This window comes from Eublepharis macularius, chromosome 14 (genome assembly GCF_028583425.1).
Source record: "Eublepharis macularius isolate TG4126 chromosome 14, MPM_Emac_v1.0, whole genome shotgun sequence".
Classification (NCBI taxonomy): domain Eukaryota; kingdom Metazoa; phylum Chordata; class Lepidosauria; order Squamata; family Eublepharidae; genus Eublepharis; species Eublepharis macularius.
Genome location: NC_072803.1, coordinates 56,584,813 through 56,605,729, shown reverse-complemented (window position 1 = coordinate 56,605,729; position 20,917 = coordinate 56,584,813). Strand labels below are relative to the sequence as shown.

General features: G+C 46.1%; 1 protein-coding gene across 1 annotated transcript in view; it reads right to left on the bottom strand.

Moving 5' to 3' along the window:
• The window catches only part of EEIG1 (estrogen-induced osteoclastogenesis regulator 1), a 71,147-nt gene that overhangs the window by 25,089 nt on the left and 25,141 nt on the right, over positions 1-20,917 (bottom strand). Inside the window, exons 3-4 of the mRNA XM_054997181.1 lie at positions 1,342-1,462; positions 143-172 (exon numbers count right to left, since the gene is read on the bottom strand). Of these exons, the coding sequence (XP_054853156.1) occupies positions 143-172; positions 1,342-1,462 (151 nt within the window). The remainder of the gene's footprint in view (positions 1-142; positions 173-1,341; positions 1,463-20,917) is intronic.

Below are 20,917 nucleotides of genomic sequence, written 5' to 3'. Positions count from 1 at the left end.
GCAATATGAGAATAACAGAACTTGCTTACAATGCAGGGCTGTTCTCAGGACCCATGGAACATTTCGAAGACTTTAAAGCGCCATATAAAAGTTCACACCATGACATGGAAAACGGACAACGTTGCTTTTCAACACCTCTTACCTTGGAATAGGTTTTTCCACCTTTCAGTTCCTAGAATAGGAAACAAAGACAACATAAGGAAAGACGGGAAAAAGAATGCATCAGTTTTACTGGAGGAATGAGCACACCGCCAGTCTTCTTTTTGTCTCTGCGTAATTACTGGCATTCAGAGATCACCCTCTGGCTATCTGCCTATTTGCTGACGGCATCTTTCATTGCAATGAAAACTATGAACCCTGATAAATGGCCAGGGCATTCTACTGCTTGGAATAATTACTGCTTCAGTGGGGAGCCAGACTATTAATTCCTCTGAAGATAGGGAGAAATTAAGTACAACTGCCTGGGGCCAGTCAAAGTTACTATACTAATCTAGCAATCATTTATGGCTGCTTAGCTAGTTGAAAATACATAACCAGGCTCAAAAATCTCTCTATCAGATGCATTTCCTGCATCCTTCCTCCCCTGGCACCACAACCATCTAGATTTAGAATGCACTTCACCAGACAGCTCTGCTATCAAGGACAGCAGCTTTGAGCCTTGCATGTAATGAAGGGGGGCAGTAGGCAGGTTACAAAGCCACAGTGCAGTGGTTAGTGTCAGACGAGGACCCACTAGACCTTGGGCCTATCACACCCAATCTGTCAGGGTAACAAAACTGTCAGTGGTGCCCTCAGGGCCACACTACCCTTGCTCTAAGCTTCACTGGAGGCCCCCCAAATTGGAAAGGAGTTTTGCATCTGAAGTATATTTTGCCATCTAAAGACTGAAATAACTTAACTGCACCATTGTAAGAACATAAGGAGGGGGGAAGCACAGAGAAGAGAACCACGTATGCCATGTGGAGCTCCCTGAAAGAAAGGGAACAAAACTGGGAGGGATGCAATTGGTGTAAGTACTGAGCTCTCTGCAGTTTAGGAAGAGGGCCAGGAAGGGTGGTGATGGGTGAGAAAGTGCAGTCTAATAAGAACTAACTCCAAAAAGACAATGTTGGGGACCCTGTATAGTAACCAGAAGAGCATGTCAGGCTCACTCACTGACATCTCTACTTTTCCTTCTCCTTTCAAGCTCCTTTGATCCAATGATCTTGAGCAGTGGATAGGGAGTCTTTATTTCTTCTAGGAAAATATGACATCCCTACCTAAAGAGTGATTTTACTGGCACAGTTACGTTTCTATAAACAGGGGTCAGAACCAACCACGGACCAGAGACAGAATGCTCACCTTGCGGACAGACACACGGCACATGCAGGGATCCAGAAGGCCAGTGGCAGGATTGGCACTCATTTTGCAGACGAAGGTGAATTTCTTCTTCCAGCGCACACAATTTTCCTGAACCTCTTCTCTGTGAAGAGCAAGAACAAAAGGGAGAGAATAATAAATCAAGCTTCTGCCTACAAATCCCACAGCGGAGAGTTTCCATTTACAAAAGAGGTCAGGCAAGAAGAGTGCCAGGAGCTGTGTCTCAGTTACAGAGCATCTGCTTGGCATGCAGAAGTTCTCAGATTCAATCCCTGGCATCTCCAGTTTAAAGGATGAGGGAGCAGGTGACGAGAAAGGCCTTTACCATGTACCTGGGAGAGCCACTACCTGAGTAGACAATATGGACTTTGATGGTCAGGCTGCTTCATGTGTCCAGGTTTCCTCAGCCAAAAGCAGCAAGCTATATTATATCCATTGCTCCCCTGCCCCTGGGACTTTACACATTCAGTCTGTGGAATACATATCTGCACTAGCGACTAGGCAAACACACCTAACAGTGTGAACAAAGAGAGATCGGTGCATGAAGGGAGGTGGCATTGAAGGTGAGAGGGGTCATCCTCAGATGCCACTTGTCACCCTCTTACCCTGCAAAGGGGCAGTTCTCTGCAGTTTCCAGCAATGCTTGATTGGGAGGGGGGCAGGGGCGGGGCTGAGAGGAAATTATTGTAAAAGCTCACCAAACCTATTTTCAGCAATGGTGGGGAATCCACCCCCATTCCTTCAGACTGCTTGCTTCCCTTCAGCCTGGATTAGTCCTGGCTGGCTGATATGCTGCTATCAGATGCCTGGATCTGATGACAGCCTATAAACAGAGCCGTTCCCTCAGGTTTTGGAGAACGAAAAACATTCTGACTGCCCCCATTTTATTTGGGAAGGAGAGACCCCCTTCCTAGACTGTCATACTCTTGCCATTCTTAGCTAGACACCTGAGGAAACTAAATGGGGATATCCTACTCTCCTATTATAGGGAGCATCTCAGTAAATTAACTGAAGTTTAGCCACAGAAGCCAAAAACCAACACAACATACACTCCTATTAGATATGCCAGTTGAATGCAGAACCACCACCACCCCCTGATTTTGTGTTCCGGAATACCAGCATTGTTTTGAACCCTCATGTCACACAACGGAAAGCCACTTCTACTAAAGTAAATGGGAAACATCATAGTATGAATTATCTTGATCATGGTCTCCAGAGACACCTCCTTACACTTGACGATTGCTGTTTTTTTTAATCTGAAGTGAACAATCTCCAGGCACATGCCCTAGTTAGTATACTAGATATATGCATTATGCTGAGCCAAGTATACCACTGCTACATTTTCCACTGCTATATTTATCATCCTCATCTCCTCAAAGGAAGATGAATCTAGGGAATGACCAACTGTAAGATAAACTAAAGGGCAGCTTGGTGGAAAGTCTTGGAAACCATAGGAAGGAAGGAATCATTTATGTCCTTGGCCTTCTTCCAAGAAGAAGCAGCTTGATGGCCACTTGGCAGCAATGATGATTCTATGACTCAATATGAACAGAGATGGGGAGACGGTGGGTATGAAGCGATGAGCTGGTGCTAGGGTCTAGTGGCCCTTTCTTACATGCCCAGGATAATGCTGATCGCCACTCTGGGGTCAGGAAGGAATTTTCCTCCATGCCAGATTGGCTGAGTATCTTGGAGGCTTTTTGCCTTCCTCTAGACATACATCAGGGATCGCTGGGGAAGGTGAGCAGGGGAGAGCGCTGTGAATGTCCTGCATTGTGCCGGGGTTGGACTAGCCGACCCTTGGGATAGCTTCCAGATCTATATTTCTTAGATGCTCAATTATTCTAGAGACCAGGCCACTGTCACAGAAGATGGTTACACTGAAGATGGGCCTCCGCAAATAAAGACTGTTTGCTCCCCCTGAAAAACTACTAAGATCAGAAAGCAGCTCAGCTGGGAAAACTTTTGCATAAAGTTTAATAATGATGAGCCAGCCATGTCTGCCAAATGCCACCATAGGTCCTCAGCAAAAGATTCTCTCCAGTCCCCCAATCCCACCCTCAACCCAAACTTCATACAAGCACAAACTGCATGGTTTTGTTAACAAAGGAGCTAGTGAATTATTCTCTCTATGTATACCACACTCCAATGCATGACGCCCCCCCCCCGCCGCCCCAATTCCTCACATCTTTATCCCATCTTTCCTCCTGTTTTATCCTCACAAATATGCTGAGAGGTAGGTTAGGCTAAGAGACAGTGATGTGCCCAAGTTCACATTTCTCCCTTCCCTGCTGAAATTAAAGCTGCAAACCAAAAGCACGTGGCTCTCTGGGAGAGACCATAGTTTCTATCATCTTCCACCCCAGCAGCTTTACCTACAGAAAACTGAAGGCAGAATCAAGTAAAGCGTAGGCCCCTTGTGAAGGATGCATGCGCACTTCTCTCTCACACACTCACTGCCTGTAGCAAGCCCAACTGGAACACATGTTGGCATTGGAGGTGGGGTTAATACTGGCCACAGGATGCCTAGTGAAGTAGGTGGCTTCAGTAGGGGCGTAAAAGAGAAGGCAGAGAAGACACTGCAGTTAAGTAGATCTAAGGCTAAGGTGTATGAATGGAAAAGAAGCTGAAATATTTAGGGCTGCCTCAGTTGAAGGAAATTGAAAGTTTAAAGATTTATTAAGTATAGCATGCATGTGTGAAACAAATCCTTTTTTAGGATGAAAACACACAAGCAAGTGTGTGTACTTAATGCATGTGAGCTGGGCAAGATTCACTTTACATGCCTAGGAAGGCTAGCTTGATCTGTTAATTGGTCATTCTTCAACCCAGAGATAATTAAGTTCTCAAATTATAATTCAGAGGGAACAAAAAAGGAAAGAAAAAGGTTAAATTATCTTGAGCAACCATTTATCTGTAGCCACTAGTTAACAAATGAAAGAGCAAGCAAAAGAGGAAAAGAAGCTGCATCAAGGAGGCATTAGGTAAGATTGGGCTTCAATAATTAAAAGCAACTCTCCCCCCCCCCCCCCAGCCCCATTCCAGGCATTATGTAAGTGAATGGAACCAGCCCTGCCAGGAAGAAAAAGCTTTCATCCCAGCCTGAGAATGCTCTGCTTTCAGTACTTGAATATTCAGTTACTGTACTGGATATTTAGGCAGACAAAGGAGATTTTTCTGTTTCATCAGCCATGCAAATAAATCTACAAAAGTGTATGAATTTCCCAAAATTTTATTAGGTATATATGGCAACAGGGCTTTTTTTTCAGTGGGAACGCGGTGGAACAGAGTTCTGGCACCTCTTGAAAATGGTCACATGGCTGGTGGCCCCACCTCCTGATCTCCAGACAGAGGGGAGTTTAGATTGCCCTCCGCGCTGCATCTCTGTCTGGAGATCAGGGGCGGGGCCAGCAGCCATGTGACCATTTTCAAGAGGTTCTGGAACTCCGTTCCACTGCGTTCCAGCTGGAAAAAAGCCATGATGATGATGATAAGCGATTTATATACCACCCTTCAGGACAACTTAACGCCTACTCAGAGTGGTTTACAAGGTATGCTATTATCATCACCACAACAAACACCCTGTGAGGTGGGTGGGGCTGAAAGAGCTCCTAGAAGCTGTGACTGACCCAAGGTCACCCATCTGGCTTCAAGTGGAGGAGTGGGTAGAATCAAACCCGATTCTCCAGATTAGAGTCCTGCCGCTCTTAACCACTACACCAAACTGGCTCAAGGTGAAGTTGGCTTGATTGTGAGTGATGCTTTCAAGGTGTTTTTGTTGTAATTTCTCGCCCTGCATCTCACTGTGGGACAGTTTAAGCAGAGCAACCAAATACCAGGTGCTGCAGGGTCACTGATGGGCTCAGATGCAGAGGGAGTCCCAAGGGATTAGACCTTAGTTGTCCGGATGGTATGAGGAGTCACACAGAATTTTAAAAATTAATTCTAGAAATAAGATTCATTCCACACCATAAAGTTTGGGTTGTAAGTGGTATATTTTGTCTGTCCATTTTCTGCCTTTAAAGAAAAAATTACAGGGATTGTATTTTAAAGCTGACCTGGATGAGACAAAGTGTGTATAACCACCGAGTATAAAAGAAAGAGAACACACAGGCCTATAAGGTACCAGGGGCAAGGCCAAAAGACAGAAGGGGAAAACATCTGACAACACAACACAACACATGATTACAGGGCAACTAGTTTTCAAGCTAAATTAGAGGCCAGAAATAGACGTGTCCAATTTTACAAAGTCTACTCTGTGCTCAAGGAACAAAAAATAGATTAGACCATGGACTGGCCTTAAGCTCCAGCTCATGACTGAGGCTTGCAAATGGCTGTTTGGAATCACTTCTTTATTCTCAGAAGCAAGTCTTATATTTTTGCACAGTTAGCATTTGATTCCTGCCAAGCAATATACGAACAGTTAATTCAGACATTCCCCCCATTGCCTATGAAGAAAGCCACGGTAAAATATATAAGTTCCTGAAAGGATCAACACTTTATTTCTTGGAATAAGTGCCAATCCTGTGCAGGATTACAAGAGCTGGGCCTGAAAAGGACACTTTGGTCATACCCAGTCACTGACCCAAGTTTATTCACGTTGGATGTCTTGGCAAACTATGAGCACTACAAGCCAGGAAGTGAAGGAGAGAATCAGAGTATGCGAGGAAAAGAGTAAGCCTGAGGCACACAGCCCGTTGTCCAAACTATTATTTGATTTCAACATCTGAACTGTGTTTTGGAAACTACCTAAAAGAAATCAGAAAGCTGCAAGACCATTTGACTAAGCTGAAAATAAGAGCAAACAATGACACTAAGAAGACTGCGAGCTGATCCATTAGAAGTCCAAGCTGTGCAGAATGGAAAGTGGCTGATAACTCAAGAAATGAGTGGCAAGACTGGTTACAATGTGCAACTAAGTCTGAATAAGTTCCAGAAGGATAGGTTTAACTGTAAGCCAATTTTAATCCAAACAACATCTTAAAAGAAATCTCCAAGCTCCTTCAGGCTAGAAATATCAATAATAATGATAAGCATATTACTAGCCATAGTTGTTCAGTTCTAATCTTGCAGACTCAGAGACAGCATACATATTTTCTGTACAACAGGCTATTTTCCCTTTCAGTTCTGGAAATCAGGAGCAGATCCAGTTCCTAGTACAGTGGTACCTTCGGTTTTACACTGAGTAACAGAAGTTGAAAAGGTCAAGTCCTTAATGCTAGAGATGCAAACAGTCTTCCTGTGGCACACGAGATTGCACCATTTGAAGATGCTCCTTAGCTTGGCTTATTTGCCATTCTTGGGGTCATTGTACTTTAGTGATAGCAGTAAGGGCTTTTAGAGAGCAGCCAAGATACAAATCTGGGTCAAGCGCTTGAAGCAGGACTTAATCCCCTTATATGCCTGAGACAGATGGCTCTGCATAGCATGCTGGAACACAATTGTTTGGCGATGCCCCAGTAGCAGCAAAGCGTGGCCACGTTATCTGTCCCTAATCAGATAGGTTAAGCCAACCTGTTTTAAGAAAAGAGGTCATTTCCTTTGTGAGTCCCAATGGCCAATTGTAAACAAGCAGATGTTTTTTCAGTTGGCTCAAGACTGGTTGCCTAGAAGGAACAGGTTGCCCACACAGCCTTACCTAACCCCGGCTTCTCTTGCCTCAATAGTATTGGATACAGACCACACCCTGTTTTCAACCAGTTCAAAGGTCTTCCCTACACAGTGCTACCTGCCAAGACAGGATGGTTGTTGCAGGAAACCAAAGAGAGTTTGAATTTCCCAGGTCCCTTATTCCTTCATAGCATTATGGCTTAGCATCCTTGCCGATTGATCACAACACCTGCACCCCACTTCTGCCTGAGAATTCAAGGCAGCTTACACAGCAACATTAAGATGCAAAAAGCATCTTATTCAACGACGACAACATTCCAAGTAGCCTCTATTTTCACAACCCTCTTACCTTTCTGCCGACAATAGCGCTTTGGGATAAGTGGATTTTTCATGAGGGCTAGAGATTCTGCTGACTAATTATGGACAGGCTTCTCTTGTGTGTTTCGTTGCTTTGTGATTGCTCACTGGGTGGATTATAGGCAACACCTCACTTTAAAGCTGAACTACCTTCCCTAGCTGCCTGTTTGGTTCAGGGCACTGGTTTGGACTTATGCAGCCCAGAACCTGGAGACATAAACTCTGCCTGAACACTTTCATCGCAGACCCTCCTTCAAGTCCCTTCATCTTCCAAGAGGTGACAACAACGTTGTAAATAAAAGCGTTATTGATTTTAAAGATTTATTCCTGGCCTATCAATTGATCTCCATGGCAGTTTCAATTATAAGAAGTCCACAATTCTCACAGGTTAAAATTATACAAGAAATGTGGCTTTGTGTTCAATGTGGCTCTTGTGGCTTATCTCTAGGAGATAAAGAGATACTGGGGCAGTTCACTGGTGCTGTCCTGATGGAGCCATAACGCCGTAAGGAAATGTGCTTTCAAGAAGCACAGGTCATAACTCTCTCTGGGGGCAAGGGTTCTTCTTAGAGCCGGATGGGACTGTGGATCCCCATTTTCATCCTGGGTGTTGAAGAGGGACACTAGGGGAGTAGGATCTTGAAGCCTTGGGTTATGGCGTTTCTGCTGCTGTCCTTATAGGGATGCAGTGCAACTAGGGAAAATATATTCCCATGAATTGGGCCTGTCCATAAATATTTATTAAAACCAATTTTGTATATAGTTTTACATTGATGTTGGCCACCTAAAACATCTTAGAAAGGGCAGATATAAATATTACCATAAAAAGCAAGCACTAGATTGCTAGGAAAAGTGTTCACTTAGTAGCACAGGGCACTGTGCGATTCTGCCATGAGGATGGACACCTTTAAGGAACCCTCCCTGCTGCAGCCCCACACCAGTTCAAGGAAAGGGGACACGACAGGAGCAAATGGTGACAGGGGCAGCAGAGCTCATGAGAGAAAATATCATTTGTAAGGTACATGCAACAGTAGTGATTTTCTAGAATACTGTTTCGACTTGTGAACAATTTTTCCGAAGCTCAACTCTCACAGGGCTATAGTTTCAGAAGCCAAAGAAAAGATAGAAGGTTGGGCTCTGGGTATTAGTGATCTAACGAATGCAAGACCAAACAAAGAATGAAGCAAGATGCAGGTTACATTCCAACTATAGCCCATATTCGTGTTATCAAGTTGCAGGCTCTCTTCAAGAAACAAAGTATATTAGCATCCACACCAACCTGCATGCAAGCCTTACCCCGAAGGCCAGGTGTTTCAGAGAGCCTACTGAAGTTTTTTTTTTAAACTGTTTTTCATGCTTTCATAGCCACCACAGATGGCTGCGCTTTTGCAAACCAGATGAAACGGTATTGCTCAGAAAAAGGAACAGGCGACATCCTGTGAAGTACGGGCATAAGCCAAAGTGCAGCAGGCATTCGGCTACAGGTTAAGGAAATGGGGGAGAGGGGAGAAGAGAGACGTCACAAATTAAGCTGCACCTAGTGTGCACAATGACAAGTTAAGTTACCTTTTTAACATATACAGCCTTCCTGTCTTGTAAGGTGCCCAGCAAATTCTAGATGCATCAGTTACACAGTGCTTCATGGGTAGATTCAGATAACCAAGTGCTACAGGGAAAGTCCGGCAACTGTTTGTGTGAAGAGTGGAGCAACAGGGGCATGATAATCACAACGAGGACAGTCACCACAGGCACTCCTCACAAGGGCACAGCCCAGGCACAGCGATATAAACAGCACCATCGTGACTCTGGGTTATCCAAACCCATTTCAAGCTATCGATATTTAAACATCACAGAACAAAGCTCTTGTTGACCTGCTAGATTAGGCCTAAGAGACACCCAAGATTGATATTACATGAACCTGGGGGGAAAGTCCCTGGACACTTCTGGCTGCTTGCAAGCATCTCTGGAATGCAGAGGAGGCTCATTTCACATCGCATGGGCATGACTTTAAGAGGAGGCAAGGATGCTTTTGCAAGTTTATGTATATTTGTATGCCATTTTTCCAACAAGCTAACCTGGGTGGAGCACATATTAACAAAGAGGCAGCATTCCCTTGCACTAAGCAGAGACATAGTTATGCAACAATCCTTCCAAGGGAACAGTTCACAGAATGGCAGCTCAATAGACCAACGATTATTGAGACTCTCATGCCGTGACTGCCAACGCCTATCTCTGATGCAGTTCTGGAATTTAGTTTCTATCCAGTATCAAAACAAAAACGATCTAGACTAACTGTAAGTAGCTTCATAAAATTTACTCCTTAGTCTTGCAACTAAATTTCAGGATGGTCCATTACACTCATATGGAACAGGCCAGTCTTTTAAAGTGACAGCAGCTGGGATTGCACACGTAGGAGCAGTGCTAGGAAGAGGTCACAGCTCTGTGGGGGGGCACATGCTCTATGCGCAGAACGTCCCTGCTATTTCCAGTTAAAGGATCTTGGGAAAACATCTTTGCCTGAGAGCTTGGAGACATGTGGCAAGTCAGAGTAGGTATTACTAAGCTATAGGAACCAATACTCCAGCTTATACAAGGCAGATTTTTGTGTTCATAGTTGAGTTCTGACACATATCACCATAAAGTATTCCTTCCTTGTTTAGTAGGAAGCAGCACCTAATTTCATCTTTCCTGCACCTTCTATGCACTGGGCCTTGGGGTGGAAGCCCATTCTAAACATTCGAGAGTAACCAACCTGAAGACTCAACAGAGAACTTTCGTACTCACACCATTAACAACTTTACAAAATGTATTGTCGAAGGCTTTCACGGCCGGAGAACGATGGTTGTTGGGGGTTTTCCGGGCTGTATTGCCGTGGTCAGGAACTACAATGCCAAGACCACGGCAATACAGCCCGGAAAACCCCCAACAACCAACTTTACAAAAGTTTACTATGATTTAAAGTGCTCAGTGTCAAAAGTGCAATCTATATTCAAAATTTTACAACTGTTAATATACAATACCTCATCTTGTTAAACCTAAATACTTTTATACTTAATTCCAATCAATGGTACCACGAATAAATTCATTCATCTATAGAAAGCAGTCCGTTTGAACATCCGTTTTTCATGACGTTGTGTCCTCAATGAATGGGAGTTCGATATATTGAGAGTGGTTCAGCCGAATTATATTCCGTTCTGGTAATACTCAGCAGAGCTCCTATATATTTAAACTTTCTCTTCCCAAAAATACTATGTAGAGCTCCAACTGTCGTCTGCAGCTCAACAAACTGCTAACTCGGGTTTGTTTTGCAAATTATTGCTTCCCCAGGAGCTGCGGCTGAAAATATACATAGATATACATTGTAACACATCTGTGTACAACCAATTGATTTACCTCTCTAAACAAAGTACTCTACTCACGATCATCACTGTGTTATTTCAAATCACACTCCAGTTAGTGGTCTGTTTCTCACTGGTCTGTCCCATCAACCACTGGACACCCTCTTCGCATTAGGATGGAGTTACAAGGTACGACAGTTGGAGCTCTACATAGTATTTTTGGGGAGACTTTAAATATATAGGAGCTCTACCGAGTATTACCGAAACGGAATATAATTCGGCTGAACCACTCTTTATATACTGAACTCCCATTCATTGAGGACACAATGTCATGAAAAATGGACATTCTTTTGACACACTTTCTTTACCACGGAGCACTTTAAATCATAGTAAACTTTTGTAAAGTTGTTAACAGTGTGAGTACGGGAGTTCTCTGTTGAGTCTTCTGGAAGCCCATTCTGCCAGTCTTTGTTTTATGTGTTTGGAAAATTTCTAGGTCAACTTTCGATAAAATGCTGAAGGCAGCTTACAAGTGTAAACGCATGCCTTGGACAGTAATATAAAATACAGCAAATAGAAAAACAAACGCCAGTGAACATCAATTTTAGTCCAGTGTTTTCCAGAGGAGCAGAGCTTCCCACTTGATGCCAAAAATTTTGTGATGAGGATCTTACTTTTTAACTCCTGGGGTACAGAACGCACAGGTTCCGATATGGATCACTGCCAAATGTACTTCTGAGGATATGGATTCTCTGAACTAGGCACTCTTGTAGTACAGGCAGCTACATTAGGGCAGAGGCAGGCCTTCAACAGCTTTTGGCCAAAGCTACTGTTTTAAAACTCAAATCTGACATTTTGAATTAGGCCCTGGAAAAAGACTAGTAGACAGAGCAATCAGTATACTATTGGTTTAAGATTCAAGCAGTGATATACTGTACCAGTTGAAGTTTGCAAACTATCTTCAAAAGCAAACCCACATAGAATGCATTACAGGAGACCAGTCTGGATTTTATAAAGGCATTTTTAATAGTAGAAAGGTCAGCTTTATCTAGGAATGGCCACAGGTGGTGCATCAACCAAAGTTGGTGGGGGGGGGGGATGGGGGATTAGAAGATATTTCAAGTCCGACCTTGGCCATCAACCAAAGAGTTCTCCTAGCTACATTCACTACATGTTTAGCCAAGGGCAAGGAATAATCCAGGAGTACCACATAAAATACATATCTGCTTTTTCAGGGGGCACACATCGTCCAGAATAGATCACACATTTAGCTTTACAACTAATCTACGCTACTTCCTCATCTTATCTGAATTAAATTCATTCACCTCATTTTTCATACTGTTTTAGCATTTCCAGTGCCTCCTTCAGAATCAGAAGGAATGCACAAGAGTTTAGTGTCATCAGCACACTGTTGACAATTCACTCCAAAGCAATGAATGATGTCTCACACAGATTATATGTACATGTTAGAACAGCATGGAGGACAAGTGGGAATGCTATATGACATTCTACAGACTGAGAGGCTGAACAGATGCACAGCCTTCCAACATCTGCCCAGTTTCAAAAGGCCAGACCCAAGGTACAATTGCTTCCTGGGGCCTTCCCAACCAAGTCGTCCAGAAGGATTCCATGGCTGATAGTATAACAAGCCGTTGAGCAATTCAGCAGAATCAAAAGGGATATCTATTAACAGTAGACTGCCTATCCAAATGAACAGTCCACAACCAGTTGGACTTGTCAAAGGCTGTAGCATTATCTGTGAGTGTTTGTGTGAACAGATCAAGATGGGTAGCTGCATAAGTCTGTCTGTAGCAGTGGAAAAGAGCAAGAGCCCAGTAACACCTATAAGACTAACAAAATTAGCGGTACAGTAGAAGTGAGCTGTGGCTCACAAAAGCTCATACCCTACCACTAATTTTGTTCGTCTTATAGGTGCTACTGGACTCTTGCTCTTTTCCACTGTTTGTGTATATGTGTGTGGGTGGGGGGGTAGGGGATGGGGAATTAGAAGATATTACAAGTCCAGTCTTGGCCATTATAGCCCATCTAATTTCCACAGGAACGAACACTTCACATTTATTCATGACTCCTCCAGTACATTTTCAGATTCAAGATTCTACATTACCTGTAAACGTATGTCACAGAAGTTTAAGATGCAGGCAGTGAGAAACGCCAAAGCAGCAACAGCAAGGCCCCGATCAAAGGCATTTTATCTTGGCCAGAAGACGAACCCCAGCCACGACACAAAGAGTCATGCTAGAGAGTCATTTATTTGTGACTTCACTCACGTCATCCAAGGAGAAAACACAGCCAAACTCAACAGATGAACATTCAGCTGTTTCATCCTCTACACGCTGTTTCTCTCTCAGAACACTGCAGCAATTCTCTAAACAAAAAGCAATCCTTACAACAGAAAGAGAATGGCTCAGACACAGATGATGTCAGCTTTGTTACCAAGTCAAACTTCAATTAATGGCTGATACAAGCAACACTCAGATGTTCCACATTTATTGAAGGTCACTCACACGGGCTACTGAAACCTCCTACCCATGAAGTCAGATTCATGCTTTCCTAGCCCACACAGCTATTGAGCTGCCTCCTACCTCAGGTTCCTTGCAACCTAATTCTATGATCTAGGCCCCTCCAGACGTCTGCAGATTTTCTGCTGACAAACCTAAAAGGCTACAAAAGCGGGAGAGGGGGGCTCTGAGTCAGAATCTGAGAACAACCTCCTCTCATCAAGATTTCCCCAACCACGATTCTCTAAAATTTTAAGAGTTAGTTTTTTCTTCACTCCTTCCCCACTTTAACTGATATTCAGTTGCTCTCAACATTCCACATTTCAATTTACTCCTCATCACATCACAGGAGGGACTTCCTTCTTTTTTGTTAATTTATGAGGTCATACTTTCCTGAAGTCCTGAGAAATCCCCCATGCAGATAGGGATCCTTACCTGGTCGGCAAGTGGTTGGGTTTTATGGCTTTTATCATCTAGAGTCCTGTCAAGCTCTCCCTTTACATTTTACCAAGAAGTCAGCTGCTCTAAACATACTATCCCAGCTTTTTAAGGGCCCCTTTTGGTCAACTGATAAAATCCCATTTTATTTCATGCTTTAGACTTTCTCAAATATTTAGGTACCTTGTCTCTGGGTCTCCTGATTGTGTGGTTCTTGCTATCCACATAGAATCCAATGTTGACTAATGGATATAGCAATATAGAATGCTAAATATGGCACACTTTGGAATAGATTTATAAACATCTTTGACTTGACACAAACACTCCGTGCTAGAGACTATGAATGGTTATCACATTATCACAGGTAACAGATTTCCTTTACAGCGGCGTGGTCTGGGGGAGCCCAGTGACGCCTGGTGTGGGCTTTCGGGGACCACAGTTCTCTTTGTCAGATGCATCTGGCAGGGAGAGCTGTGATTATCGAAGGCTTATACTACATAGGAATTGGATGCTTATACTGCTGCAAACTAACACAGCAAACTGATTGCACACCAAAAGGAGATGTTTACATTTACTAGCAAAGGAATGTTTTGGTTGCCTCCCCGCTAATTGCATCTTGTCCCCTTCTGATATATGTCCCTTCTCTCCCCTCTCCCTCCTCCTCTTCTGTATTTGACCAGTTCGTATCATGCATCTGACGAAGAGAACTTGATTCTCGAAAGCTTATGCTGCAATAAAATTGGTTAGTCTTAAAGGTGCTACTGGACTCTTTTTAATTTTGCTACTACAGACTAACACGGCTAACTCCTCTGGAACTCTGTGCTAGGACAGGCTACAATTGAAAAGAAACCTCTATAATGGGGGGGGGAGGGTAGTGAGACACCAGGGCACAGAAACAAATAATGGGACAGATAACAAGCCTTTTCCAGTAGGGATAAACCACATGTACTCTCAATCACTTGAATTTGACTGCTTTCTACTTATAAACAGACAACTGAGTCATTATATAAGACCAGCATCAGCACAGAAGATGGGGAGGGGGGGAGGAGGCAATATAATCCTAATTGGGACAAGTTAGATACACAATGTTTCTACAAAATGAAAAAGTAATCATTCCTGGATTGAGACCAGTGAATTTTGTTGCAGTATTGGGTTAAGATGCCTGCTACTTGCCCTCGGTCAAGATTTCCTAACCTTGCTACTGTTGTGACACTTATTGCAATTCAAAATAACACCAGGTCTCTGCATCAAGGAGTTATTTTCCAGCGTTGAAAGTAACAGAGTTAAAGATGCAATGGAGTTGGTAGGATTAGATTATGAGTTATGATCCAGTCAATACAAATTGTGTTTCAAGGTACAAGTGAAGCACAATGTAATGAGGGTGGTGGTGGTGGTGGTAAAGTTCAACTTGAAGTCTTACTGCCACATCTACAGGAAGAACATGAATTGCTTTTGCTAAGAAGCCAGGAACAGTTGCCAGAAAGAAATACTGCAAGGGTCCAAGTAAACTCATGCTGCAGTTGGAGGCAGATGAGCCATGACCGCAGCTGAATGGCAGTTCTTTATTACTGAGAAACTTTTATTATTGAGGTACATCATATTTCTGCAAATAAGTTCATGCAGGCTAGTAGCCCTCCTGTGCACACACCTCCGTGGGCTAGAAGAAACGGAGGGCTTTTTTTAATGCTTCCATGCTTGCTTATCTGAAAACAGTTCTTAGTTGCTCAAGACGAGCAAGCAAGCGGCTTTTTATAAGCATACACTTCAAAGCTGGGGTGGAACATGGCAGCCAATGTCCTAATGTTTAGGTTATATGAGAACATGTTACGCCAGTATTTCAGCATCAATCCTCTGGCTCTGTACTTTTCTATATACAACTCAAACTTGCCTATCTTGATCTAAAAAGCTCAAACAGTTTTCACCAGGGCTCATTTCGAGGAGAACGGCCCCTTGGATACTCACCGTGAAGGGTCCTTCTCCTCTGAGGACAGGAGGACATCTTGGGTGCTCTTGGGTGATTCCCACCGTCCAATCGGGGAGGCAGGAAGTTGATAAACCTTCTTCCTCCTCCTCTGGTAGGTGGGGTCACCCACAGCTTCTCTAGTTCGGGTGAATCCCCTCAGCAGTACCTAACTATGCTCTTAGACAAAAACCCATTGTGTTAGAAAAACTTCAACAGCAAGGAGATAACAAACAGGCATGCGAAGAACAGCAATAACATATATACAACATAACTGCAAAGAACAGCGTCAGTTATGTGACTGTCTACCTGGACCCCGACTTAGAGGGGGACTTCAGGCGATCACACACACAAGGAGGAGTAGGACGAAGATCAGGGAGGGCAAGATGTCCTCCTGTCCTCAGAGGAGAAGGACCCTTCACGGTGAGTATCCAAGGGGCCGTTCTCCCTCTGAGGCGGAGGACATCTTGGGTGCTCCCAAAGCTGTGCCTCATGTCCTGGGTGGGGTTGTATCTTCGTCTCCTATGACGTGTTGTAACACCCTGCGTCCGAAGGCCGCATCAGCCGAAGCACTTGTGTGTAGCCGGTAATGTTTGATGAACGTTGACACCGAAGACCAAGTGGCTGCCCTGCAGATATCTTCCACCGACGCATTTCCTCTCAAGGCCGCGTTGGTGGCTGCACTCCTCGTTGAATGTGCCGTAATACCTGATGGGACATCCATCCCGAGGGCTTTGTAGGCTTCCATAATGCAGGACTTAATGCTATATGCTATAGCCGACGGAGACATACGGAGTCCCTTCTTTGGCTGTGAGATGTTGATGAACAAGGAGTCCGTTTTCCTGAACTCCTCTGTCCTGCAGAGATACGTCTTGAGAGCTCTTCTCACATCCAGGTTATGCCAATCTCTCTCCCTAGGATGCCGAGGTTCTGGGCAGAATGACGGAAGGTAGATCTCCTGGGAGCGATGGAAGTTGGAATAAGCTTTCGGCAGAAAGGTCGGGTCTGTCCGTAATACCACCTTATCCTTATGAAAAACGCAGAGTTCTGGTCGTGTCGACAGGGCGCCCAGCTCAGAGATCCTGCGTGCTGAAGTGAGTGCTACCAAGAAGATGGTTTTGATCTTCAACCAACGGAGAGGAACGTGCCGTAGTGGTTCAAATGGAGGTTTAGACAATGCTGTCAGGACCACGTTTAGTCTCCACGTGGGGAAACGATGCATCGTCGGTGGTTTTAGCAGTGTGGCACCTCTGAGAAACCTCCTAATTAACACGTGAGACGTGAGCGTCGCACCGTTCCTGTCTGTCCAGACCGATCCAATCGCTGCAATCTGCCTCTTAAGGGTCGCTGGACTCAGTCCCCTGTCCAGGCCTTCTTGTAGAAATTCCAGCAAGGTGCGTACAGACCCGTCCAGAGGGCTCACTTTCTTGCGCCTGCACCACCTATGGAAGGCTTTCCAAGTGCTGTTGTAAATCCGCACAGTGGATTTTTTGCGGGATGCTAGAAGGGTGTTGATGACATCGGAATTCAGACCCTGGAGTTGAAGGTGGCTCCGCTCAATTTCCACCCTGTCAGCGCCCACCACTCTGGGCGTGGATGCCAAATCGGGCCCTGCTGGAGCAGGTCCGGGTAATTCGGCAGGTGAAGAGGAGGGGCAACCAACAAACGTTGAAGAGTAGAGAACCACGGCCTTCTGGGCCACCAGGGGGTGACAACTATCACCGTGGCTCCGAGTTCCCCTATTCTCCGGAGTAGCTTGGCAATGACAGGCAAGGGAGGAAAGGCGTACAGGAGGGTCTCTGGCCATGACGCCGTAAGTGCGTCTGTGTCTTCCGCCAGTGGGTGGAAATATCTGGAGTAGAACCTCGGTACCTGCCTGTTCTGGTGAGACGCGAAGAGATCCACCTCCGGACAGCCGAAGCTCTCTATCAGTAGCTGGAAGGTTTCCCTCTTGAGAGACCACTCTCCTGGGTGAAGCGACTCCCTGCTCAGCCAATCCGCGTGTGTGTTCTGGACACCCCTGATATGTTCCGCTTGAATGGAGGCAAGGTTGTTTTCTGCCCAAGACATGATCTTGACTGCTTCCGTCTGCAGGCGGGATGATTTGGTCCCCCCTTGCTTGTTGATATATGTCTTGGCCGCTACATTGTCTGTCCGGACTAGAACATGGTCCCCGGCCAGCATGTCCCTGAAGCGGATCAGTGCCAGGTAGACCGCCCGCATCTCCAAGACATTGATTGGAAGTAAGCTCTCCTGTTCTGACCAGGTCCCCTGAGCCGGAACATCCCTCAGCGTTGCTCCCCAGCCCCTCAGACTGGCGTCTGTGAAGATCTGCGTGAGTTGTGGTGAAAGGAAGCTCCTGCCCTGGCGCAGGTTGTGGTCGACTGTCCACCATCGGAGACTTTCCTTCACTCGTTGAGGGATCTGAACCTTGGTGGTTGACTTTTGGGCTATTTGCCACTGGTATGGGCGTAAGAAGGATATGAGGGGTTTGGCGTGGAATTTGCCCCAGTAGATAGCCTCCGTGTTGGCCGTTAGGAGTCCACTGAGCTTTGACAGCTCCATCAGTGACGAGGATCGTTGTTGGATCGTTTGTAAGGTCAGTTTTCTGGTCTTGGCTCTCTTGTCTTCTGGGAGGAAGAAGGCTCCCTCTTTGGTGTCTATTATTAACCCCAGATGTTCCAGTCTCTGGGATGGGGTTAGTGAGCACTTGTCTCGGTTTATAAGAAAACCGTGAGACTCCAGGAAGTCTATCGTGTAGGCCGTCTCCTTTTCTGATGAAGCTTTGGAGGAGGATCTTATTAGGATGTCGTCCAAGTACGGGTGCACGTGTACGCCCCTCTCCCTTAGTTGGACAATGGGTACCACTAGGAGCTTGGTAAACACCCTGGGTGCGGTGGCCAACCCGAAGGGGAGTGCTCTGAATTGAAAGTGGTCTGTGTGGATGGCGAACCTGAGGAACTTCCGATGAGCTGGTGTAATCGGGACGTGAAGGTAGGCCTCGGTCAGGTCGATAGACGTCAAGAACTCTCCCTTCCGTAGAGCCTCTGCAATGGATCGGAGTGTCTCCATTCTGAAGCGTCTCAGCTTGATGTGCTTGTTTACGTATTTGAGATCGAGAATGGCACGCCAGTCCCCATTCCTTTTGGGGACCGTGAAGAAGATGGAATACACTCCGTGACCCCTCTCGGCTGGTGGCACCGGTTCGATTGCTCTTATTTCTAACAGGTGGCGAACGGCTTGCAGGGTAATGGCCCTTCTGTGTTGGTTCCTTCTCAGTGGGGAGATGATGTAGCGCTCCCGAGGAATGGAGGCGAACTCTATGGAGTAGCCATTGGAGACAACCTCCAAGGACCACGCGTCCGCTTTGGAGTCCGTCCAAGCCTGGTGAAATAAGAGCAGTCTTCCCCCCACCGGGATGCGAAGATAGTCAGGGTTTGTGACCCTTGTCCTCCGGATCTGGCCTGGTGCCACGCATGCCCTGAACCCTGTTGAATCTGGGGTGAGGGTTGGACCTTCTAGGTTGGTTTCTGGCCACATTCCAGGAACGTCTTTGGTCTGGTCTGTTCCTAGGAAGCGTATGCTGGGTTCGGAAGGGATGATAATTGTAGTTTCTCCTTGAGGATTGCTTCAGGGCCTTGGGCAAGGCCTTCTTCTTGTCCCTTGTTTCGATCAGAATTTTTTCCAGTTGGTCCCCAAACAGTTTTCCCCCTTGGAAAGGGTACGAAGCCAGTATCAGCTTTGCTTGCAGGTCAGCGGGCCAGGCTCTAAGCCACAGGAGCCTTCTAGCTGCTACTGAAGACGCCATGGCCCTGGAAGACAGCGATAGAGCGTCCAGTGTGGCATCAGAAACGAAGGTGCACGCCTTCAGAATTCGGTTGGCTCCCTCCATGAGTCTTCTGTTGTTGTCTGGAAGCAACTGCAATAGCCTTCGTATCCACACCACCGAGGCCCTGGACACCATGGACGCGATGGCAGAGGCTTTGATGGAGGTAGCCATGGTCTCATGAGCTCTTTTTAAGACGGCTTCCCCTTTTTTATCCAGACCGTCCCTGATGTTGCCTTGACCATCCTCCGATAGTAGCCCTTGAGATTGTAATGCGGCCACTGGTGCATCGATGGCAGGGACCTGTAAGAACTCGTCCACAAAATTAGGCAACACATATAGCTTTTTAAGATAATTGGGCACCTGCTTTGTAGCTGCCGGTGCAGACCACTCTTCCCTCAGCTGGCGCTCAAAGTACTCTGGGAATGGAAACACTTTGGCTCTGGTATCAGATCTAGGGAAAAACTCCTTGTTTCCCTTGGGCCGGGATTTCTGGCCTGATGGTCTTGGAACCTCCTCCTCCTCCTCCCCTTCTACTGGGTCTTTTAAGTCTAAGGCAGATAGAGTCTTAGCCAGTAGGTATTGATAGTCTTCCATCAGGAAAAGTCTATTAGATTGCTGGGGAATATTGGAGTCAGTCTCCTGTTCCTCCTCAGAGAGGAATTCTCCCTCCTCAGAAACCTCACTGATGGACTGTTCCTCACTGACCCAGCCGGAGGGCTCTTTGGCAGTGCTCCGGGTTTGTTTTTTGGCTGCCTTGGTGGGCCAGGGTCTATTCGGTGAGGGGAGGCCCGAGGGTCCCTGTTGTGCAGAGGAGGTGGTGGGAGAGGAGGGGTCAGGAAGGTGTGCCTGGCTCAGAGCCAGGATTTCTTCCCTGAGGGACTTCCTGATGGCTGCCAGGACCTGGGGAGACACGCCATCCGATGGATCACTTACTTGTGCTCCTGGAACGTCTGCGGTGTGGCCCTGTCCGCTGGAGCTCGTCCCGGGTCCAAGATCTCCCGCCGGGAGGTTGGGAACCGCGTCATTCGTTTTTGGCGGGAAACCACAGCTAGCCGCGTTTGCCGCCGAATCCGGGCCTCCCTTCTTCCGGCCGCCCTCTCGGCTCTTCTTCTGAGATCCTGCCCTCTCTGGCTTCTTGGAAGGCAGACGAGGGCGTTTCTGGGGAGGCTGCCCGGTCCCTGCAGCTTCTTCACCGGGAAGCTGATCGTGACTGCGCGTCACGTTGGCACCGGCAGGGCTTTTTCCCGCCGTCGGCAGAACGGCCCCGGGAAGGCAGCCCTCTGCCTTATCCAGAAAGGAGTCTTCGGAGTCGGATGACCCCCTTGACATCCTGGCTCCTGGCTCGCTCTTCTTCTGATTCCCCAATTAGAAAGGGGACAGTGGGGAAAAACACAGAAGGGAACAACAGGAGCACAAAAAGAAACACCAGAAAGGCTGAAGTAAAGGAAAGGGTAATAGGAAGAGGTAGGTAGAATAAGAAGGAAAAAAACAGAGAAAAAATAGCAAG